At 38.4% G+C, this 18,822-nt stretch overlaps 1 protein-coding gene across 4 annotated transcripts in view; it reads right to left on the reverse strand.

Annotated features, from left to right (window-relative positions):
* Positions 1–18,822, reverse strand: part of Ccdc171 (coiled-coil domain containing 171) — a 314,303-nt gene that overhangs the window by 178,164 nt on the left and 117,317 nt on the right. For all 4 annotated transcript variants that reach the window (XM_052716877.1, XM_052716878.1, XM_052716879.1 and 1 more), the window contains 3 exons: positions 18,127–18,294; positions 16,399–16,587; positions 280–784 (listed from right to left, as the gene is read on the reverse strand). In XM_052716877.1, coding sequence (XP_052572837.1) covers positions 280–784; positions 16,399–16,587; positions 18,127–18,294 — 862 coding nt within the window. The remainder of the gene's footprint in view (positions 1–279; positions 785–16,398; positions 16,588–18,126; positions 18,295–18,822) is intronic.

The raw sequence follows: 18,822 nt of genomic DNA on the forward strand, positions 1-18,822 counted from the left end.
CACTATACTGTTAAAAAAAAAAGATGATTCAAACATAATAAAGCTACACAATACTGAAATTATACATATTTGCTTCTTAATACCAATTTACAAAAAAAGCAAGGCTAATTTTTATAAAATAAGCATTTATACACACATACATCTGAAGATAAACTGGACTTTGTTACATGATTTGATGTATTACATAATTCTTTGAAGGTTTGGTATAACAGCCAACCACACATACATTGTACTTCACTTACATATAACTCAGATTTTTTTAAGCACAGTTTATCTTACTTGGAAATTTGCGCTTGTCTTTGGGCTCTCCCGTATACACCAGCACGCCTATGCCTTCTTTACAGCTTTCCATCCAGGTAAAAAGAGAGGCACAGGATTGGCCCAAGATCTTGAGTCTGTTTGCTGCCAAAATGGCAATCGCACCTTTCCGGAACACACGAATCAGTCCTTTGAACGATTTTTTCTTTGGTTTGGCTTCTTCTTGTTTCTTCTCATCTACTGCTGCCAATGCCTGGGCTAGAGTTCTAATTTCCAGTTTGAACAATTCCAAGCTGTTGACTTGCTCCTGGAGAAAGTCTCTCTGTGTGGATAAGGCACATGACCTGCTGTAGAGGGGATACAATGCTCCAGCCATCAGCGCACATGCCGCCAGCAAGCACGTCTGTTCCCTCTGAGTCTTGGCCAATGCATTTTTGAAATGTGAATTCTCAAGAACCAGTTGTTCATGTGAGTTCTCAATACGGTTCAATTTTTCCATGTTTTTCTCTGCAATTTCTTGAAATTTCTATAAAAGAAGTCAAATAATATAGATAATCTTGGAACGAAGAAGCATTTTACTAATTTTTGTTAATACAAAGAAATATACTTTGGTTATAACTACTAGTTCCCTTCAAAAAATCTGTTATAAAATATCCAAACGGGCAGCAGCGGGCCAGACAGCTTAGATCTGAATGTGCACATTGACTTTGAAAATCTCTTACACAGAAGCTTTACATAAACCATGACACATAAATTTGCTAGCATTTCATGAACTCCTGTGTACTTGCATATGAATACACATATGTAGAAAGGGAAATATGCTTTCTGGGCCTAATTTCTCCTTTCCACTCCTCAATAATTATTATTTCCTCTTAAATAGAAACTACACTGGAAACTTGGGAGGGGAAGGTATAGTAAAAGATACTACTGTTGCCAAAACAAACGAAGAGTTAAATTAGTGATGGGAGAAGCAGCAGTCGATCAACAGTCTGCCGTTTCTGACTACAAGAGACTGATGCTGAATACAACCTCTTGTTTCAGCTCCTAACTTCCCAAGCAGAGCAGCACACAGCAGCTCCAGAGCAGGAGGAGAGGACGGTAGAGAGCCGGGCCTCAGCAGCTCTCTAATCCTCTTTCCCTAATTAACATCCTTAGAATTCAAATTTGAACTTGAACCCAAAGCTGAACATTAGCTGGTAACTAGAAATAAACTGTCTATCTACGAGATCTTATATGCAGTCATTATGGTTTGTGGAGGTAAAGGAGAAATGGTTTTAAACTGATAGATTCCGCTTCAATATTCACTTATCTTTCAGTAAATACTGGAAACTACTCAGAGTTCAATATGCTATGAAAACAGAGAGGTCAATCGTCATTATGGTGCAGTGCTACAGTAGATACATGCCAGGTTGTCAGAGCACCAAAGGGCACTTGATGAAATGATGTTGACAAGCTTTTGGAGGGATATGACAATTAAAGGGAAAAGGGGTATGAGTTATGCAAAAGAAAAAAATTAAACCTACACCATTAATAAGGAGGCTAGACAATAGGAACCCTTTAATAATTTAATCTAACCTTGCAAACAACCATGATTTAACAGCTGCAGTTAGATTTTATTTTCAAAGTGAACCTTCATGACATAGCCATGAACCTCTTTCTCTCAAATAGAAAACTAAGGGAGTTCAATTCTAGTACAATAGTCATGTAGAAACAGAGAAATATTATCCTTAGTATCGGCATGGCAAAGTCAAGTTCTGTCTTCATAATGAGACTCCTTCGGGACATTAAAGGAACTATTTCTCTTTGTACTACTGGTTTAAACTGTACTATGTGAAAAATTTAAAGTTGATCTTTGGGAGAGGTATATGATGTCTTATTCAAGAGTTGCCCAGTGAACACCCAGAAGAACAAAAGGCACTTGTAAAATTCACGTTGGCAGGAGAGCCTCAAAAGACGTCAACATCTAAGGCAAGTCATGCAAACGCTCGGCCACAGTGCAAGATGTGGTGTCAAAGGCTATCATGGGCAGTGCTGGTAGGCAACAGCACAATAATTTCAAGCTGGCAGACATGACAACCGAGGAAAATAAATCCTAGGAGATAGTTTCCCAAAGACAGAGTGTGGAAGGAGACACTCAGAGGCGCAGGCAAGCGGGTGAAAGGGAAAGGAAGGCATAAAAGAAGTCACTGGTTGAAGGATTTGATTTATCGTGTGCCTTCCCTTCAGGAAAGGAAAAATAGAATTTTAGAAATGGATTTTCTATTGAATGGAACTGGAAATTGTCTATCAAGTGAGGTAACCGAAGCCCAGAAAGACCGATAGCACGGAGTCTCTCATAGGCAGATCTTACTTTAGGATTTTTAGAGTTGATTGTTGGGAGTAACAGTAGAGGCTGGGGAGCAAGAAGCAGGGTGGGGAGACAGTAGAAGGCATGTGATAGGAAGCAGAGGTGGGCAATACTGGAGGCAGGATAATTTGAGCAGGGATAGGGTTGAAGGGACAGGAGAGCGGAGGGTATAGAGGGATTGTTAGCAAAAAACTAAGGATGCATGAAAAGGTCATGTGAAAACGTTACAAGCTAACATCTAAAAAGTTTAAAAGGAAGCACCCTGTACAGATGGACAATGCTGCTTCCAGAGCTCATGGTGCCAGACGTGGGCTGCTTCCTGATGAGTTGTTAGTGAAGGAGACCCCAAGGGTGTCTACAGGAATACAAGCTATTACCTTTGTTCTTCATTGCCTACCACAAGTAGTGACCCTATCCCTGAAGACTGTGGTGTCTTCAGGAACTGAAATGGAAGGTTCCCCCTGCTGGCTAGCTTTCCTGGTGCCAGAAGGTTATGTGCAGGCTGCTGGGAGAGAAAAGACATCAATAGTCACAGCCGGCTGTGAACCCTGCAAGCTGTAAGAGGGGAACTGCTAGGTAAGATACAGCTCCCGGTGCAACAGTTACAAGACTGTTGTAGGGGTAACCAACCAACCACTTTCTCAGATTTGACACCTCAGTCTATTGAAGGGAATTCATGCCCAATACTGCAAATATGGTCAAAAGCCCATGGCTAGGAGGTCATGGGCCCTGAGCAGGGGGGTGGGGTGGGGAGGTTGAGGTATAGGGAACAGCTACTACTGCTGTTTTGCTAAATAGACATGGTGTCAAACTGCCTTCCAAATATTTATGTTTATACCCATGGATTCATGCGCGATCAGTCTTAGGAATATTCTGTTTGCTGTGGACAACAGTTAATTAATGCACAGACTCATAACTGATAAAAGTGCTGAGACTGACTGTTGAGTGTTTATCATTAAACAAGACATTGTTTCTATAATGTCCCCCTCCAAAGCTCGAGGAATATTACAGAAAAGAGAGTAGAAAAAACGGAAGAGCCAGAGGATGTGGAAGGGTGCTATGAAACACTATCTTCTTAACATGGCAGGCCTACTGCACTCATGGACTCCCAGGAGCTATGGTTACCAGCACAAGAACTACACAAGATCAAAATTCCATCAGCAACAGGGGAGTCGCTCAGGAGACCCCACTGCCACCTGAGAAGCTATTGGCAGTTACTGGATGCTGGTGGGAGGGGGGTCGTTTTCTCTAGTATTGTTGCTCCAGGAAATAACAAGAGCCTCCATTTACAGTTATTAAGTCATAAGAAAAAAAGAAAGGAAGAAGGAAGGAGGAAGGGAGGGAAGTAGGAAGGGGGAGAGGAAGGAAGGAAGGAAGGAAGGAAGGAAGGAAGGAAGGAAGGAAGGAAGGAAGGAAGGAAGGAAGGAAGGAAGGATAGAGAGGCAGGCAGTTTAGCAAGAGAGAGAGGGAAATGGAATAGGGCAATGGGGAGAGAAAAATGACCAAGCATGTTGTAGAAATTATGAAACTGTCAAATAATAAAATAAAGAAATAAGCACTAAACATGTACTAGCACTAGAAATGGGGAAGAAAACAGTTTTCTCTCCTTCCATAGCACATGCCAACTATTTTTATTTACTCCAATCTTCCTTTTCTAAGGCCCGGTCCAGTCATGCCTGTGGTAGAAATGGTAAGCAATGAAGGAATGAGGAAATAAAGATATTGTATCTTGCCCCCACCTACATCTCCACTGAGGGTCAATCTGTGGCAGCATTATTCTACCAGTGTAACTGAACTATGCCCCGTGGCTCCACACAAATACCATTAGCAAAGTGGGCAGTGCCCCAGGAGGGATGGCTACTTAAAACATACAAGAACATCTGAGCAGCAATGCCCAAGGGGACTGCTTCCAGGTCCATAGCCTCATATGGGACGCAATCTCTAAGAAAAGAGAGAGTGGCACTCTGAGTATGGCTAGATGAATCAGAAAAGTAGGTACTTGGAAAAATAAGAGCCAGAAAGTAAGACACCAGGCTCTATGATAGTACGAATAGTTCAAAATGCCTAGAAAAAGGGGAATGGTGGGATCCGAGCAGTTAAGAGAACATGGTGAGAGACAAGCACGGCGAGTTAAGGAATCTAACTCCACCAGGAAAGCAGGAAGAGGACATAAGACCCCAGAATATTACCACACTGCGCAAACGAACATGAGAATGAGAAACATTAACAACAACTGCTAAGTCATGGTAGAGTGGCATGGCACGTGGTCAGAAAAGCAGGTCCTGAAGGTTAACTCTAGACTCTCACCAAGAATCAGGCTCACCTGTTCAAGGCAAAGCACAAGGAGGAAAAAAACTGAGACGGTGTATGAGGATAAAGAGGCTGCCCAGGAACGGCCACACGAGGAGAAGCAAAGTGAGCTCTGTATCTCAGGCTTTTAATGCGTAATGTGTCGCCAATGAAAAAGAAAATCTGGGAAAAGATATCATTTGCTAATTTTATTATTTATTTCAAATATATAAAACATCATTGCCGCTGGCATGAATCAACTAGATTGTTGAAGAGCTAAAAATTAGGCAGGCTCATTAAAGAAAAGATTCAGGGAATGAACAAGAACCAAATATAATGACATACATATATATGAAAATGCTACCTTGGTGGTGACACATGCCTTAATCCCAGCACTCAGGAGGAAGAGACAGGCAGATCTCTTGAGTTCAAGGCCAGCCTGGTCTACAGAGTGAGTTCTAGGACAGCCAGGACTACACAAAGAAACCATATCTTTAAAAAAAAAAAAAAGAAAAGAAAAAAGGAAGGAAAGGAAGAAAGAGAGAAAGGGCCATTATGAAACTTTGTATGCCAACAAAATAGCTAAAAAGTAAAAAACTTTAAAAAAAAAAAAAAACAACTTAGTTCATCTTAGCACAGACGAATCTCAAACTCCTGCATAGCACACAACTGCACATCTGAGATAGGTTCATTTCATAAATAAGGAAACTAAACCCAAGTCCTTCGACTGGATTCACCTATCTTATTATAGGGCCTTCCTCACCTATCTTATTATAGGGCCTTCCCATCTGAAGTATTCTACTTTCCCCTCAAGTCACAAGGCTTCCCCTGTGAGGCTGTCCTCCAGCTAATGAAAATGGAGAGCTTGGTTTGTTCCTTTACATTAACCTGACTGCTTCGTGCCACAGTTTCAAATGTTCTCTAGCTCCCTTCCATCTCCCCTCACACCATCAGAACATCTTCACAGCCCATTTCAGCTGTCTATTCTGACATGTGTTACTATCATTCCCATTCACAGTGATCGAGACTTCTCTGAACTTACAGAGCACTTAGGCATTCAATCGCCACACCGTTACCTACCGATTCCATGTGTCCATATCTCCTCAGTCCTGAATACTTGGGACTGATTGTTCCTCGAGGACAAGAATGACTTACCATGCAGTCTGTCACGGTGCTCTATAGCCTGCAGCTATCTAACAAATACTGAGTGAGTGAATTAAGCAACCCTTTATAAAAAACATCCCTCGGCTTAGCACAGAGTTTTGTCCAGGACAGCAACTGAATAAAAGCCTAATTGATGAAAAAAGCTTTACAATGTAAAGAACAGGGAAGGAAAATCTAGTGAAAACAAGGTAATTTCCACATATCTTTGAGAACTTACAAGTCAAAATTCTGTTTTAAATCGATTCTGACTTTCCACAGGGACTCTCAGAGATATACATTATTTACTATGAAGTTCTCTTGAAGAACAAAGCCTGTTTGATAGTCAGGCTAGAATCAGCTGTATAGCAAATCTGCCCTAAAAAATCCACTGTTCTCCACCCAAGGATATTAAAGGCCAATATTTTAAAAACAAACATAACACACATCAATTTCATATGGGGCAAAAGCATTCCTCATACTGAAATAACCTGCCCTACCTTAGGGTGTTTAGTTTAAAAATAATAATAACAATAATAATCTCAAATTCTTCTAGAAAACCATTCTTATCTTGAACTTTTAATAACTCAAAATACAGGATGCATATCTTTTACCCAAACATCTTTAGCATAACAAAACTATTACGTAACTTGACTACTTTGCCTTTTCTCACTGATAATTCAAGTCTGTCCAAAATCTGGAAAAAGGACACCTTCTTCCCTGTGGGAGTGTGCTTCCTCAAGCATGGGCTTTCGGGACTGCCTGCTCAGCTTGTAGAACCCTGCAAGCTTTGAAATGCTGGCCCAGAAGCCCGGGAAGCAGACTGGTCTTAATCACGGTGTGCTGTTCCTTCTGACAGTGCAAACCACAAGCGGCTTTCAGACACTAGGAACTTCAGTCAGAACATCTTGTGTAAGTTACTTACCTTGCCTTTCACGCAATGACAGTATTGAAAGAAAAATGACCAACACGAACGTATGATACAAATACATGTCTTTTAAAACAAAGCATATTTTGTGTAAACTGATCTCTCACACAAGGATGATGGGGATAAAATGGTACAGTCACTTTCAATGACAGTTTGGTCGTTATTCAACAAGCTAAACAGAATCACTGTCTGATCTAGCAATTGAATTATCTGTATCAAATACGTACTATATGTGTGCATGTACATACATGAACCCTCAAACTCTGTAAGGATTAATTACTTAAACTATTATCATCACATAAATTTAGCATGTCAAACACATGTGCCAAAAAATGAAATATGCTTAAGTTTATGCTTTTATTTCTAATGCAACACAAATCATAAAAGTCCCTTTGGCTCAACCAGATCCTCCTGGGGTGGGGGGAGAGGGGGTGTGTGTGAGAGACATACTCCTTTTCATTAGACAGAGTAAAGGCATTGATACAAAAGATGCTTGGTTTGTTGACGTTTTGTTAAAAGATAAACAGTATTCATAAAGTTAGCAGTATTCCCCTCACCCCCAGTTCTAACCTGTTCCATTCCTCCGCTTTCAGACTGAAGACAGGAATGGCTGGGTTCTCACTCCTCTGTGAAGAGGAGGCTCCTCTCCTTCTCAAACTCTGGCCTCCTCTTACAAATTTACAGCATTCCTTGGGTAATTAATAAATGTATATTACCTTGTAACAAACCTTATACTGTACAACTGTTCATGTGGCTCTCCAAATAAATTTTCTATTGGTTAAAAAATGAGCTATGCATTATACCTTTCTGTTTAATGCCTCCACAGCAAACACAGTGTCCTATACATAGAGCATACAGTACAGAAAGTGTTTTTATTAATTTTAATTAAATTATATAAAATCATCTTGATTTTCTTACCTACAACAGTAACTTTAAAATATAGTGTATTATACTAAATCTTCTATTTCTCAGTAATACAAACTAAGAGAAATATGAATTAGGAGAACTACCACTTGTGTGGGTAGGTAACAATGTGGAGTATTTTGGCTTCTTCATATCTTATCATGCTTGATTATTAGTTACCAAAAATCATGTAGAGATGTGTGGATTATTTTAGCTTCTTCATATATTATCATGCATATTAGTTACCAAAAATCATGTCAAGAGATTTTTTTCAGACATTGTTCCACATATAAAAATCACATGTATTTCTAAAAGAAACTGTGTTGCAGAACACTGTAAAAAGGACTGGAAGCTAAGGATGGCAACAATGCATTAAACCAGTCCATACGTTTCACCTTCTACCTTACTTCTAAATGCCAGTGTCCTCAGTGATTTACATTGGTCACCTCCATTTGGACCCCGTTCCCAGAACTTCCTTCCAACACAAATGAAGCGTTAACAGCTGTCCAAACTATTTTCCTCATGTGTGAGACAGAAATGATGTTTACACGGCCTACCTGTCTCATATGGTTGTGGTTCTCTGGGGGAGGAAGCTTGCAAAGGCATGCAAAAGCACTGAACACAAGTCTAGCAAGTGTTATATCAATTCAATAGCATTATCATTAAAGAAAATGATTATGTTGAAAAGACTTTCAAGCATCCATCAGAGATACCCACTCATGACTCAGTCCCTAGACAAGCATGAACACAGTGCATCATGCCATCACATACACCTTCAGGATCATACCTCCAACTATAGCAGCAAGTTCCACTTCATCTCTAAATATTTTTTAGAATTATAGAGAAAAATGTTTTAATATCTAACAATCCTTTTATACTAAGATTCTCAAATGAATTCAATAGCAAGAGAGGGGGTAAATGCAATGTAGAGGAGCTGGAGAGATGGCTCAGAGGTTAAGAGCACTGGCTGCTCTTCCTGGGGTCCTGAGTTCAATTCCCAGCTACCACATGGCAGCTCACAATCATCTATAATGGGATCTGATGCCTTCTTCTGGCATAAGGCATACACAGAAAATACTCATACATAAAAAATATACATACATACATATATACATAAATTTAAAATGCAATGTAGAACCACAATCCCCAATTTCTTTCATTATTTACTCCATTTTATTTTTAACATTTTATTTATTTATTTTGTATGTTTGGGTGGGGGTGGGGTGCACACATGCCATAGTGTGTGTGTGTGTGTGTGTGTGTGTGTGTGTGCGCGTGCGTGCGTGCGTGCGCGCGCACATGCACGTGATCTCCATTTTAAAGCCACATGAGCGTACAGAAATTTCAAAGCTTAACTCTGAAATAAACATTGCATCAAGTGTTACCCTGACTCAACTGAGAATGAAAAATCTTTACTTCCAGAATGGACATTCTTGGTCCACTAATTTAATATTTTCAGATAAAAAGGAAAAAAGACCATAAACACTAAGATTACAAAGTAAAGTTAATCCATGGAATGGAGTATGCACTTTACCCAGATTATTTAGCTGAACAGACACTTAAGATATATTGTGGGATGCTTCAAATGTATTTAAACTCAAGAAGTCTCCTACCACTCAGCTAGCATAAATCACCTACAACTAAAGCTATGCTGGGATAGCAAAACTCTTTTTATTGTTGAAACCAGCTCTACAGGTTTCAGTTATCTAACAGTATTTATATACATCACTATCATTTCTTTCAAATAAAAGCAATTGAAATTACAATATTATTTATTTACTAACCACTCAGTTATAAAAAGCAAACATTCAACAAGTCCATAACTATTTTGTTTCCTACAAATCCCCTCTATGATCATTTCCATCTGACATCACCAATCCCTACCACCCACAATCTAGGCGATGACTATGCCCCATCCATGTTCTTATGAGCATAATCTTGGAAAACTCACTAAGTAATATCAAATAAAAATATCTTATTTACATTTAGCTTTTATGATAACCAACTCCATAGAATTGATTCTAGCAAAATTTTCTAAAATAAAATTCATAGATCAGGTAATGTATATCATAACAGTTCTGAACTTAATATGAAGCCAAAATGAATTATTCCTGCATACTCAATTATATTTGATACTTGATGAAGATGCAAACGTAAACTTAATACAGGCCTTATGCAATATATAATATTAAATTACTTTTATAAATAATGAAATTAAGAGTTTTAATTTGCATACACATGCACCAAACCTAAGTGTAACAAATTCTTTAGAAAAAAGTATTCAAGACTTCTCCTAAAAACTGTTTGCTATCAGCATTTATGATGACATAAGCCCTCACTTCCAAAAGTAAACTGCAAGCCTGTGAGATGGCTCAGTGTGTGGGGGCTCCTGTCACCAAGCCTGACACCTCGACTACAATCCCTGGGACTCACACAGTGGGAAGAGAGAACCAACTCTTGCAATTTGTCCTCTGACTTCAGTGTTTGCCCTGTGGACAATACACCCACACACACACACACCAAATAAATAAATGTTTGTGATTTTCTACGCCATCCTACACATATGGAATAAAATAAGTGTGTTTAAGAAACTGCTAGCTATTGGAATTAAATCAGTGTAGCATTGAAAACCGGAAGTGAGTGAAATAAAGTGCAGAATATATGAATATAGTAATCCGGACCTTGCAAAGGTACAAAAGCAATTCCATACAGAAAGTGCATTCTTTATTGGCCACATAGGGTAGCCTGGCTTGGGAGGCAGAGGCAAGAGGATTTCTGCAAGTTTGAGCCAGCCTGGTCTTCACAGGGAATTCCAGTGGCTCATTGTAAGAACTGTCAAGAGAGGGAGAAAGGGGACGGGGGTGGGGGGGGGGGAGAGGAGAAAAGAAAAAGGAAGTATTGCCTTTTCAACTGAACAACTATATGCAAAAAAAAAAGCCAACCTCAACCCATACCTCACACTTCTACAAAAATTAGCTCAAATTTACATAGGCCTACTTACAAAACTTAGAAGGTAAAATGACTGAAAGGAAAAACTAAGAGAAAATCCTGATTATGCACTTTGAGAATTTTTATTCATAACACCAAAAACAATCTATAAGACAAAAAATTGAAAATAGGAACTTTATCAAATACAAATGTTTCTGGGGTATAACTCAACTCGTAGACTAGCACTTGGCTGGAATGTGTAAGACCTGCATTCAATATCTAACACTAAGAGAAAAAAATTAAAATGCTTCTTCTGTAAATTAGGTGCTGCTAATGGAACAGGAGAAAACATCTGTAAACAATGTAGTTAACAAATGAGAAATTTAAAATGTGTGCTAAGTCTCGAAAATCCAGACTAAGAAAAGAACCCAAGTCAAGTATGTGACTCAACATTTTAGCACTTGGGAGGCAGCAGCAGAGGATCTCTGTGAGCTGGAGGCCAGTCTGGTCTACAGAATGAGTTCCAGGACAGCCAGAGCTACATAATGAGACCTGTGTGAATACATACATACATACATACATACATACATACATACATACATACATACTAGACAAAAGATGTGCACAGGGCTGGGATGTGAACAGGGCTGGAAATGTGAACAGGGCTGGAAATGTGAACAAGGCTGGGGATACAGCTTAGTAGTAAAAGTGCTTCCTACCATGTACAAGTTCCTGGATTCAGTAAAACACAACACACACACACACACACACACACACACACACACACACACACACACACGGGAGGAGAGAGACAGAGACAGAGATAGACAGACACACAGAGCCAAAGAGGGAAGGGGGAAGAGAAGGAAAAAGGGGAGGGGATGCGAAGGGTTAGGAAGAGGAGGAGAGAAGAGAGAAGGGAGAGAGGAGAGGGGAGAGAAAGGGGAGAAGAGGTGAAAGGGAGGAGAGGAAAGCAGGTGGAATTGTTTGTTCCTACTTGAGCAATTTCACTGCTCTATCAGCCTGGTGTGGTAGCACATGCCTGCAATCCTGAGATAAGAAAACTGCCATGAGTTCAAAGCCAGCCACAGCTACACAGCAAGACCTGTATCACATGAACAAACAATAACAAAAAAATATGAGCAGATAATTCACCAAAGAAAATATACAAATGACAAATGAGCATTTAAATACGTACTCAACTTTATTACTCACTAGGGAACACTAAACTTGATTTAATTTTAATTTATAACTAAATGTCATAGAACTACATACCAATTAGGATGACTAAAGTTTGAAAGAAAACAAGAATGAAAGGCCATGTACAGAGGCAGATCAAATACAACTCTGCTAAGAAGAATTTTAAAAGAGATTATAAAGTTGCTTTGGAAAACAATTTAATGTTTTCTTAAATATACACTTAGCATATAACCCAGACATCAGACTCCAAGGTATTTATACAAGAGAAATGAAACCTTATGATCACATAAAAACATTTCCATAAATATTTAACCACAACTGCTACAAAATAAGGAACCCAAAGGCCCATTAGCAAGTGTCCAGAGATAAGAAAACAATGATCTAGTCACAAAATGGAACAGTACCCCAGAATGAAAAGCAATTAACTGCTGATGTGCATAAAAGACGGAGGACAGAGATGTGTCTTTCTAGGTGAAAGGTGTGGCCTGGATGGCGGCACGCTTCACTGCTGCATGGCACTACGGCAAGGGCATGACTACACAGACGGCCACCACGTCTGTGCCTCCCGTGTGTCCTAAGCATGACCAACTCCCAAGGCTACACAGTGAAGCAAGGAAATAGTGAAGCAAATTACATGGGAACAACAAACACAGGAAGAAAATGAACCTGGGCCCCTACTGGGCATCACACAGGTTTTAATTATGACTGACCATACAGACATAAAAACTAAAACCACAAAACATTTAGAAAATAATAATAAGGGTTTATTATCTTCATTGCTTTGGGGTAATGAAAGATTATTATAATAAAAATAAAACACCAAAACAGAAAAAAAGTTTGATATCTGTGAGAACATAAAGTGGTATTACCATTTCAGAAGAGTCCTTCATACAGTTTCTTACAACACATAACTAAGAACAAACTGACAACTGCACTTTTTGGAGGCAGCCAAGAAAAGTGAAGCCATGTTGACAAAACACTTGTCCAACAGTTTTTGCATAAAGTCCATTCATAATAGTCCCAAACTGGAAATAAACCACATATCCGCCCACCCATTTTCAATCAAATTGTGATGTGACTATGAAATGGAATACTATTAAACCATAAAAAGTAATAAACTACTAATACATAACAACGTAAGTAATATTATGTTCGACATCAACATCAAGTGAAATAAGCCAACTTCCAATGAATAAATACTGAATGACTCCATTTGTACAAAATCCAAACCTTGTGCAATTGATCAGTAATGAGGAACAGGAGAACGACAGCTGCCCGTGAAGTGAAAAGTGACTGCAGAGGGCACACAACTTTCTGACAACAGAAATGTATGAAGCCTTCACAGCGTAAGATTATGAGCGCTGACATTAGCCAAAACACCAAATTAGCCATGCTTGGAGGCACACCCTTACAATACCAACACTAGAAAGGCTGATGCAGGAAGATTGTGAATCTGTAACACATAAAGACATTCTGTCTCCAGGGCGAAAAAAATCAAAACTGTACACTTGTGAGCTCCTTCCACTGAACTAGATTGTGGTGATAGATTGTGTACCCTAATAAATTTGCCTGAAGATCAGAGAACAGAACAAGCCACTAGATTAAACATAGAAGCCAGGCAGTTGTGGCACACACCTTTAATCCTAGCACTTGGGAGGCAGAGATCCAGAGAGATAGACAAGTGGTCTATCTTCAAACACTTCAGAGATCTATGAAATACAGCATTAAAGATATTTTAATAACATACAGTTCTTTTTTTTTTAATGACAATGAAACATGTCTGCTCCTGGCAGTACCAATCTACTTCAGAGATGATGGGCATCAAAGAAACTCCTTATGGAGTTTACTTTCTTTGTGGCAAAAGTAGCCACTGGGCAAGAAAGTATCCTTGCCTCGACTACTGACAGTATGCTGTCCAAATGGGCAAGCAGGACACAAAAGAAAGGACTGCTGAACCTTACCAAGAAAAAGTAGGACAGCCCTGCAGAAAATCCTGCTCTACAGATGAGTCTGTCAGATATGCTAGGCCTGTAGGCTGAAGATGGATGCTCTAACGTTGCAGAGGAACCTTGAGTGACTATCCAGGCAGCCAGCTGTTCCTGTCATTTCTCACATTTCTGGAAGTCACTTGCCTGTACTTCCTGCTTACTTAGTTAATATTATTTCCTTCTTGGGTCTCTGAGGGAGTTAAAGACTAGATAGTTATAGTTATAGTTTTCCTTGTTAACAAATTCAGAAAAGAAACTCACAAAAGAGGTGTAAAGTGTATAAATCTGAAAGACATCAAAAGATAGTATTTAGTTGGTAATACAAGTTAGGATAGAAAGTGAATTAGGTACAACATTTTGGACTCACCAAAATAGAATAAATAATAGAACATTTTCTCTGAATTTGTCAAATGTTTATGGACTGGACATTGTTAATTTAATTCTTGACTGTATATATTGTATATATTTATTGTATTTATTTTATATACTTTTTCTTATATTAGTTATAACCTTCTTTTATTATTTTAGACAAAAAGGGGGAAATGTGATGATATATTGTGTACCCTAATAAATTTGTCTAAAGATCAGAGGACAGAACACGCCACTAAATTAAACACAGAAATCAGTCTGGATCTCTGTGAGTTCAAAGCCATCCTGGACTACATGAGATTGACTCAGTCTAGGAGAGAAACAGAGCCAGGCAGTGGTGGCACACACCTTTAACCCCAATACTTGGGAGTCACATGCCTTTAATCCCAGCACTAGGAAAGTTGAGACAGGAAATGATATAGGTGGGAAGAGAAAGGTATATAAGGCGTGAGGAGACAGACTTTCAGCTGAGGAAAGCTTTTCAGGCTGAAGAGTCCTAGAGGTAAGAGGTGCTTTGTTCCTTTGTTTCTCTGATCTCTCAGCATTTACCCCAATATCTGGTACTGGGTTTTTTATTATATTTTATTATATTATATTACATTTAGGAATGCATGTTACACTGGATCTTTTACTTCAGTTTGAAAATATAAAGTACATCATATTAATACTTGAATACAATGAACAAATGGCTATTTTCAGAAAATATGTTTACTGATTAATTCAAATCCACATAGAAATGCCTAAGTTCACATAGCGCCTATAATTTCTATTCTTAATAAAGTTTACACCTCAGAATTATTTTACAACTATAACTCTACCTCTCATATTAGTTGATATATGAGAATGTCACCATTATGACAAAAATCTCTGAGGAAGTATAAAGCAGGAACGATGTACTCTGGCCTGTGGTCCTTTGGCTCTGTCACTAATGAACACAATGACGTACAGCAGGAAGATGGGAAAGCTAAGCAGTTCGCCTCATGGTGGATAGGAAGCAAGAAGGGAGGAGGTGTGGGGCCAGGACACATCTTTCTATTGACACCCCTGGAGTAAGCTACTTCCTACAGCCAGGCTCCACCTCCTACTTTTTGCCACCTCCCAGTAATGCCATCATATCCAACACAGATTTAATCTGTAAGGTTGGGATGCAAGTGGCTCCATCACCTCCCCCAAAGCCTGTCAACTAGCAAGTAAACTCCCAACTCATGAGCTCATGGAAAAAATGTCATATTCAACCCCTAAGTCAGTATAACACATTTTAACCACAAACGTGCTTAAGTGATAGTTCAACTGAAGCCCCCAAAATGGAATAAGCTGCACAAAAGGATATTTACACTGTCAATATTTTACCAGATCTCCTAATGCTTTATTTTAAAAATAAATATAAGATTTTATCATTTAACCAAAAAGATTAGGGTTTTAACAACAACAACAAAATTATCTTCAAACTCAAGTAAAAGACAATCCTTAAAACAGACACACACAGAAATAGACACAGGTATTTTGTCACATCAATGAAATAGGTAACATACCTTCTAACGTTACATGAAACTAGAATTATAATTGCAGGTCCTACTGTAAAATGATCATGAGATGTATTTTATCTTCTATGCTAGGTTTGATTGGTAACAGAAGATTTAGGTAGTTAAACATATTTTCTCTATATAAATTATTGCCATTTATATATTGTTAGCTATCATCCCTGCCTATAAGAAGTAGCACAATGATTACTGTGTATTTGCATGATCATAATATAAACAAGTTCTATGAGGTCTTCAAAAAGGTTTAAACTGATTTAGAGTTGATACAAAATAAAAATTGAACCTTTAATCCCAGCACTATGGAGGCAGAGGTAAGTGGATCTCTGCAGGCTAGCCAGGGCTACATAATGAGACTCTGCCCAAAAAGAGGGGGGAAAAATAGAAATGGTTAAACAAAGCAGCTATTTTTCAAGATACTTTTATTAATCCTTTGCAAATGTTAGAGTGTTTCACTCAGATTCGCCTGGCTCCTCCCAGCTATGGCCAGTTCTCTGCAGAGCAGCGTACCTGTGCCCTCCTCTGCACCTCCAGGAGAAGCTCAGAATACTGGAATTCCAGCTCCTTCTTTTGCTTGTGCCAACAGCTCTCTTGGGCCTTGATCTGTCCCGCCACTTTGCTGAAGGTGTCTTCCTGGGCCTGCTGAAGCTCTCTCATTGTATCGGATTTGTTTTTACAGATATACTCCAGGTGACTTATCTATAAATGGAAATGAAATCCAGACTGAGACATGACATCACGTCTGGAGCTCAATAAAACCTATATTCTCTACTACATTTTATCCCTAAGATCATATAAATATTTTAAGTTAAAAATGTAAATAAAGTAAGAACCATAAATTATGGGGAGGGGGGTAAGTTAGACAGTTTATCAAAAAAAGGTATCATTTTCATACTTAAACAATGAATTTTTATTTTTCCTCTTTCTAATAAAGTAGCTTTTTCTATCATCAATTTTACAGAGATAATTTGGGAAATTATTCTTATTTCTAGAACCGAAGCTCAGGCTATTTGAGGTGTCTCAGTGAGAAAGGAAATACTTAAATGAGATTTACAAATGAGCAAACACTAAACATATAATAACACAGAAAAATTACACCCAGTTTTCATTTTAACAAACACTAAAAAGAAAACCCGTATCTTCTAACATGCATGTTGATTAATATTCTGAAGCTACGAACAGATATTAAAAACATCATCTCAGAGAGGTAATGCACATATTTAATTATCAGTCTGTTTTAACCCAGGTACTAACTCACAGTCACAGACAGCATCTGCTTCTCAGTTTATTCCCACAGTTTATTCTAGCCCTACTTCACAATGTCTTTGGTTGTACCGTTAGTACACTAAAGATAAAATGCTCAATAATACAAGAGCTCACCCTGAAGTTGGGCCATTTCGTTAATACAACATATATCTTTTTAAACTCACAGAACTGTTTTTCTCTTCTGATCCTTTAATGTCACTGTAACTGCGATCTAGACATTACACCACAGTTTACAGTTTTTATTGTCACAAACACAGTCCTGAGAAGTCACCAGGCCCAGGGTAAGTAATGGTGTCTTAAATGGCAGCATACATGACCTACTCACCTCTTAACTTTCTATAGCAAGAGCAGGGCTTTTTTCTGTTTGGAAAAGACTGAATTCCTAGGTTTAATAGAATAGTGAAGTGACTGTAAAGTATACTATTTTAATTATAAAATACACATTTCCCAATCTAAAATATGGGTTGTGTTTTCTCGCAGTTTGTGACATTTGAAGAAACAAGTCAAGATGTCATTTAAATTTTTCTAAGTACTTTTAAAACAATACTTTATATTTCCTAAGCAAAGACTTTTAAGTTTATGTTTTTGAATAACTACATCCTATTTCTATTTTATGCTAACATAAAGAGTTGGTTTATTAATGTAAATGACTAAGTTCTTTGAATTGCTTCATCAGTAAGATTAATTTATTTTCTCTTAATTAGGTCCCTGTGGCTAATACTGGCTAGTAGTATTAGCATGTCCTGCACAGAAAGTGGAGCTTAGAGACTTCATACAGACTTCAGTCACATTTACATGCCCACAGCAATGGCATCAAACTGAGTTGTAGACAAGCCATAATTAATGGTACTGAATTATTAACATCCAAATTCTTTTTGAAATAAGATGAATGTCAGCCTCTCTTAATGATACTGTGATGTGGACAAATGTCACTGAATTTAATAGAGGTATCTGGTGCCTGAGGACAGTTACCTTCTCATTAGCCCTGTTGAGGTCTGCGATGAGGGCATCAACATTCTCCTGCAAGACTGCACAAAGCTCAGACCAAGAGAATTTATCCAGCATGCCTTCTGGTTGTTTTATGAGCACACAGCCTGCTACCAAGTGCTGATACAAGGTGTGAAGGAAGGTTAGCTTCTCCTGCAAGAAAAAAGGACTCGTTAACTCCAGAATGTAAACACCGTAGGAAGTAAAATACACAGTACAAGTAGGAAAGCATTTTTTTTTTTTTACTCTAGAAGGAAAATACTCAAGTTTCAGCTTTTATCATTTCGATGGCGTTTTTTCTCACATTCAGAACCAAGCATTAGATAAAATACTAATGTCCACTTTAAATTGCTTAGACTCCTTAGACTGGTACTCAAAACACAACTGTAATTAGATCCAGAAGACAGGGTCTGTGATTCTGCTTGCTACTGCTGAGATGTGAGCACCTGTTTAGGTTAAGTTTTAAAATCTATAACACAAGGTAGTTGGGTTAATTTTCTGTAAGAACCTTTCATTTAGAGTCAAAATAGTAAATCTATAATTTCCTACTTGTATTTTAAAAAACAGATGTTAAGTCATAAAATGGCATCAAGATAAGAGTGTTCTTCTACTCTAATGAAAGGCACGCTGTATCAGTGTCTGTACTTTACATGTCCACAATCACACAGCGTTCCTCCTCCC

This window comes from Peromyscus californicus, unplaced genomic scaffold (genome assembly GCF_007827085.1).
Source record: "Peromyscus californicus insignis strain IS unplaced genomic scaffold, ASM782708v3 Scaffold_5__1_contigs__length_169319896, whole genome shotgun sequence".
Classification (NCBI taxonomy): domain Eukaryota; kingdom Metazoa; phylum Chordata; class Mammalia; order Rodentia; family Cricetidae; genus Peromyscus; species Peromyscus californicus.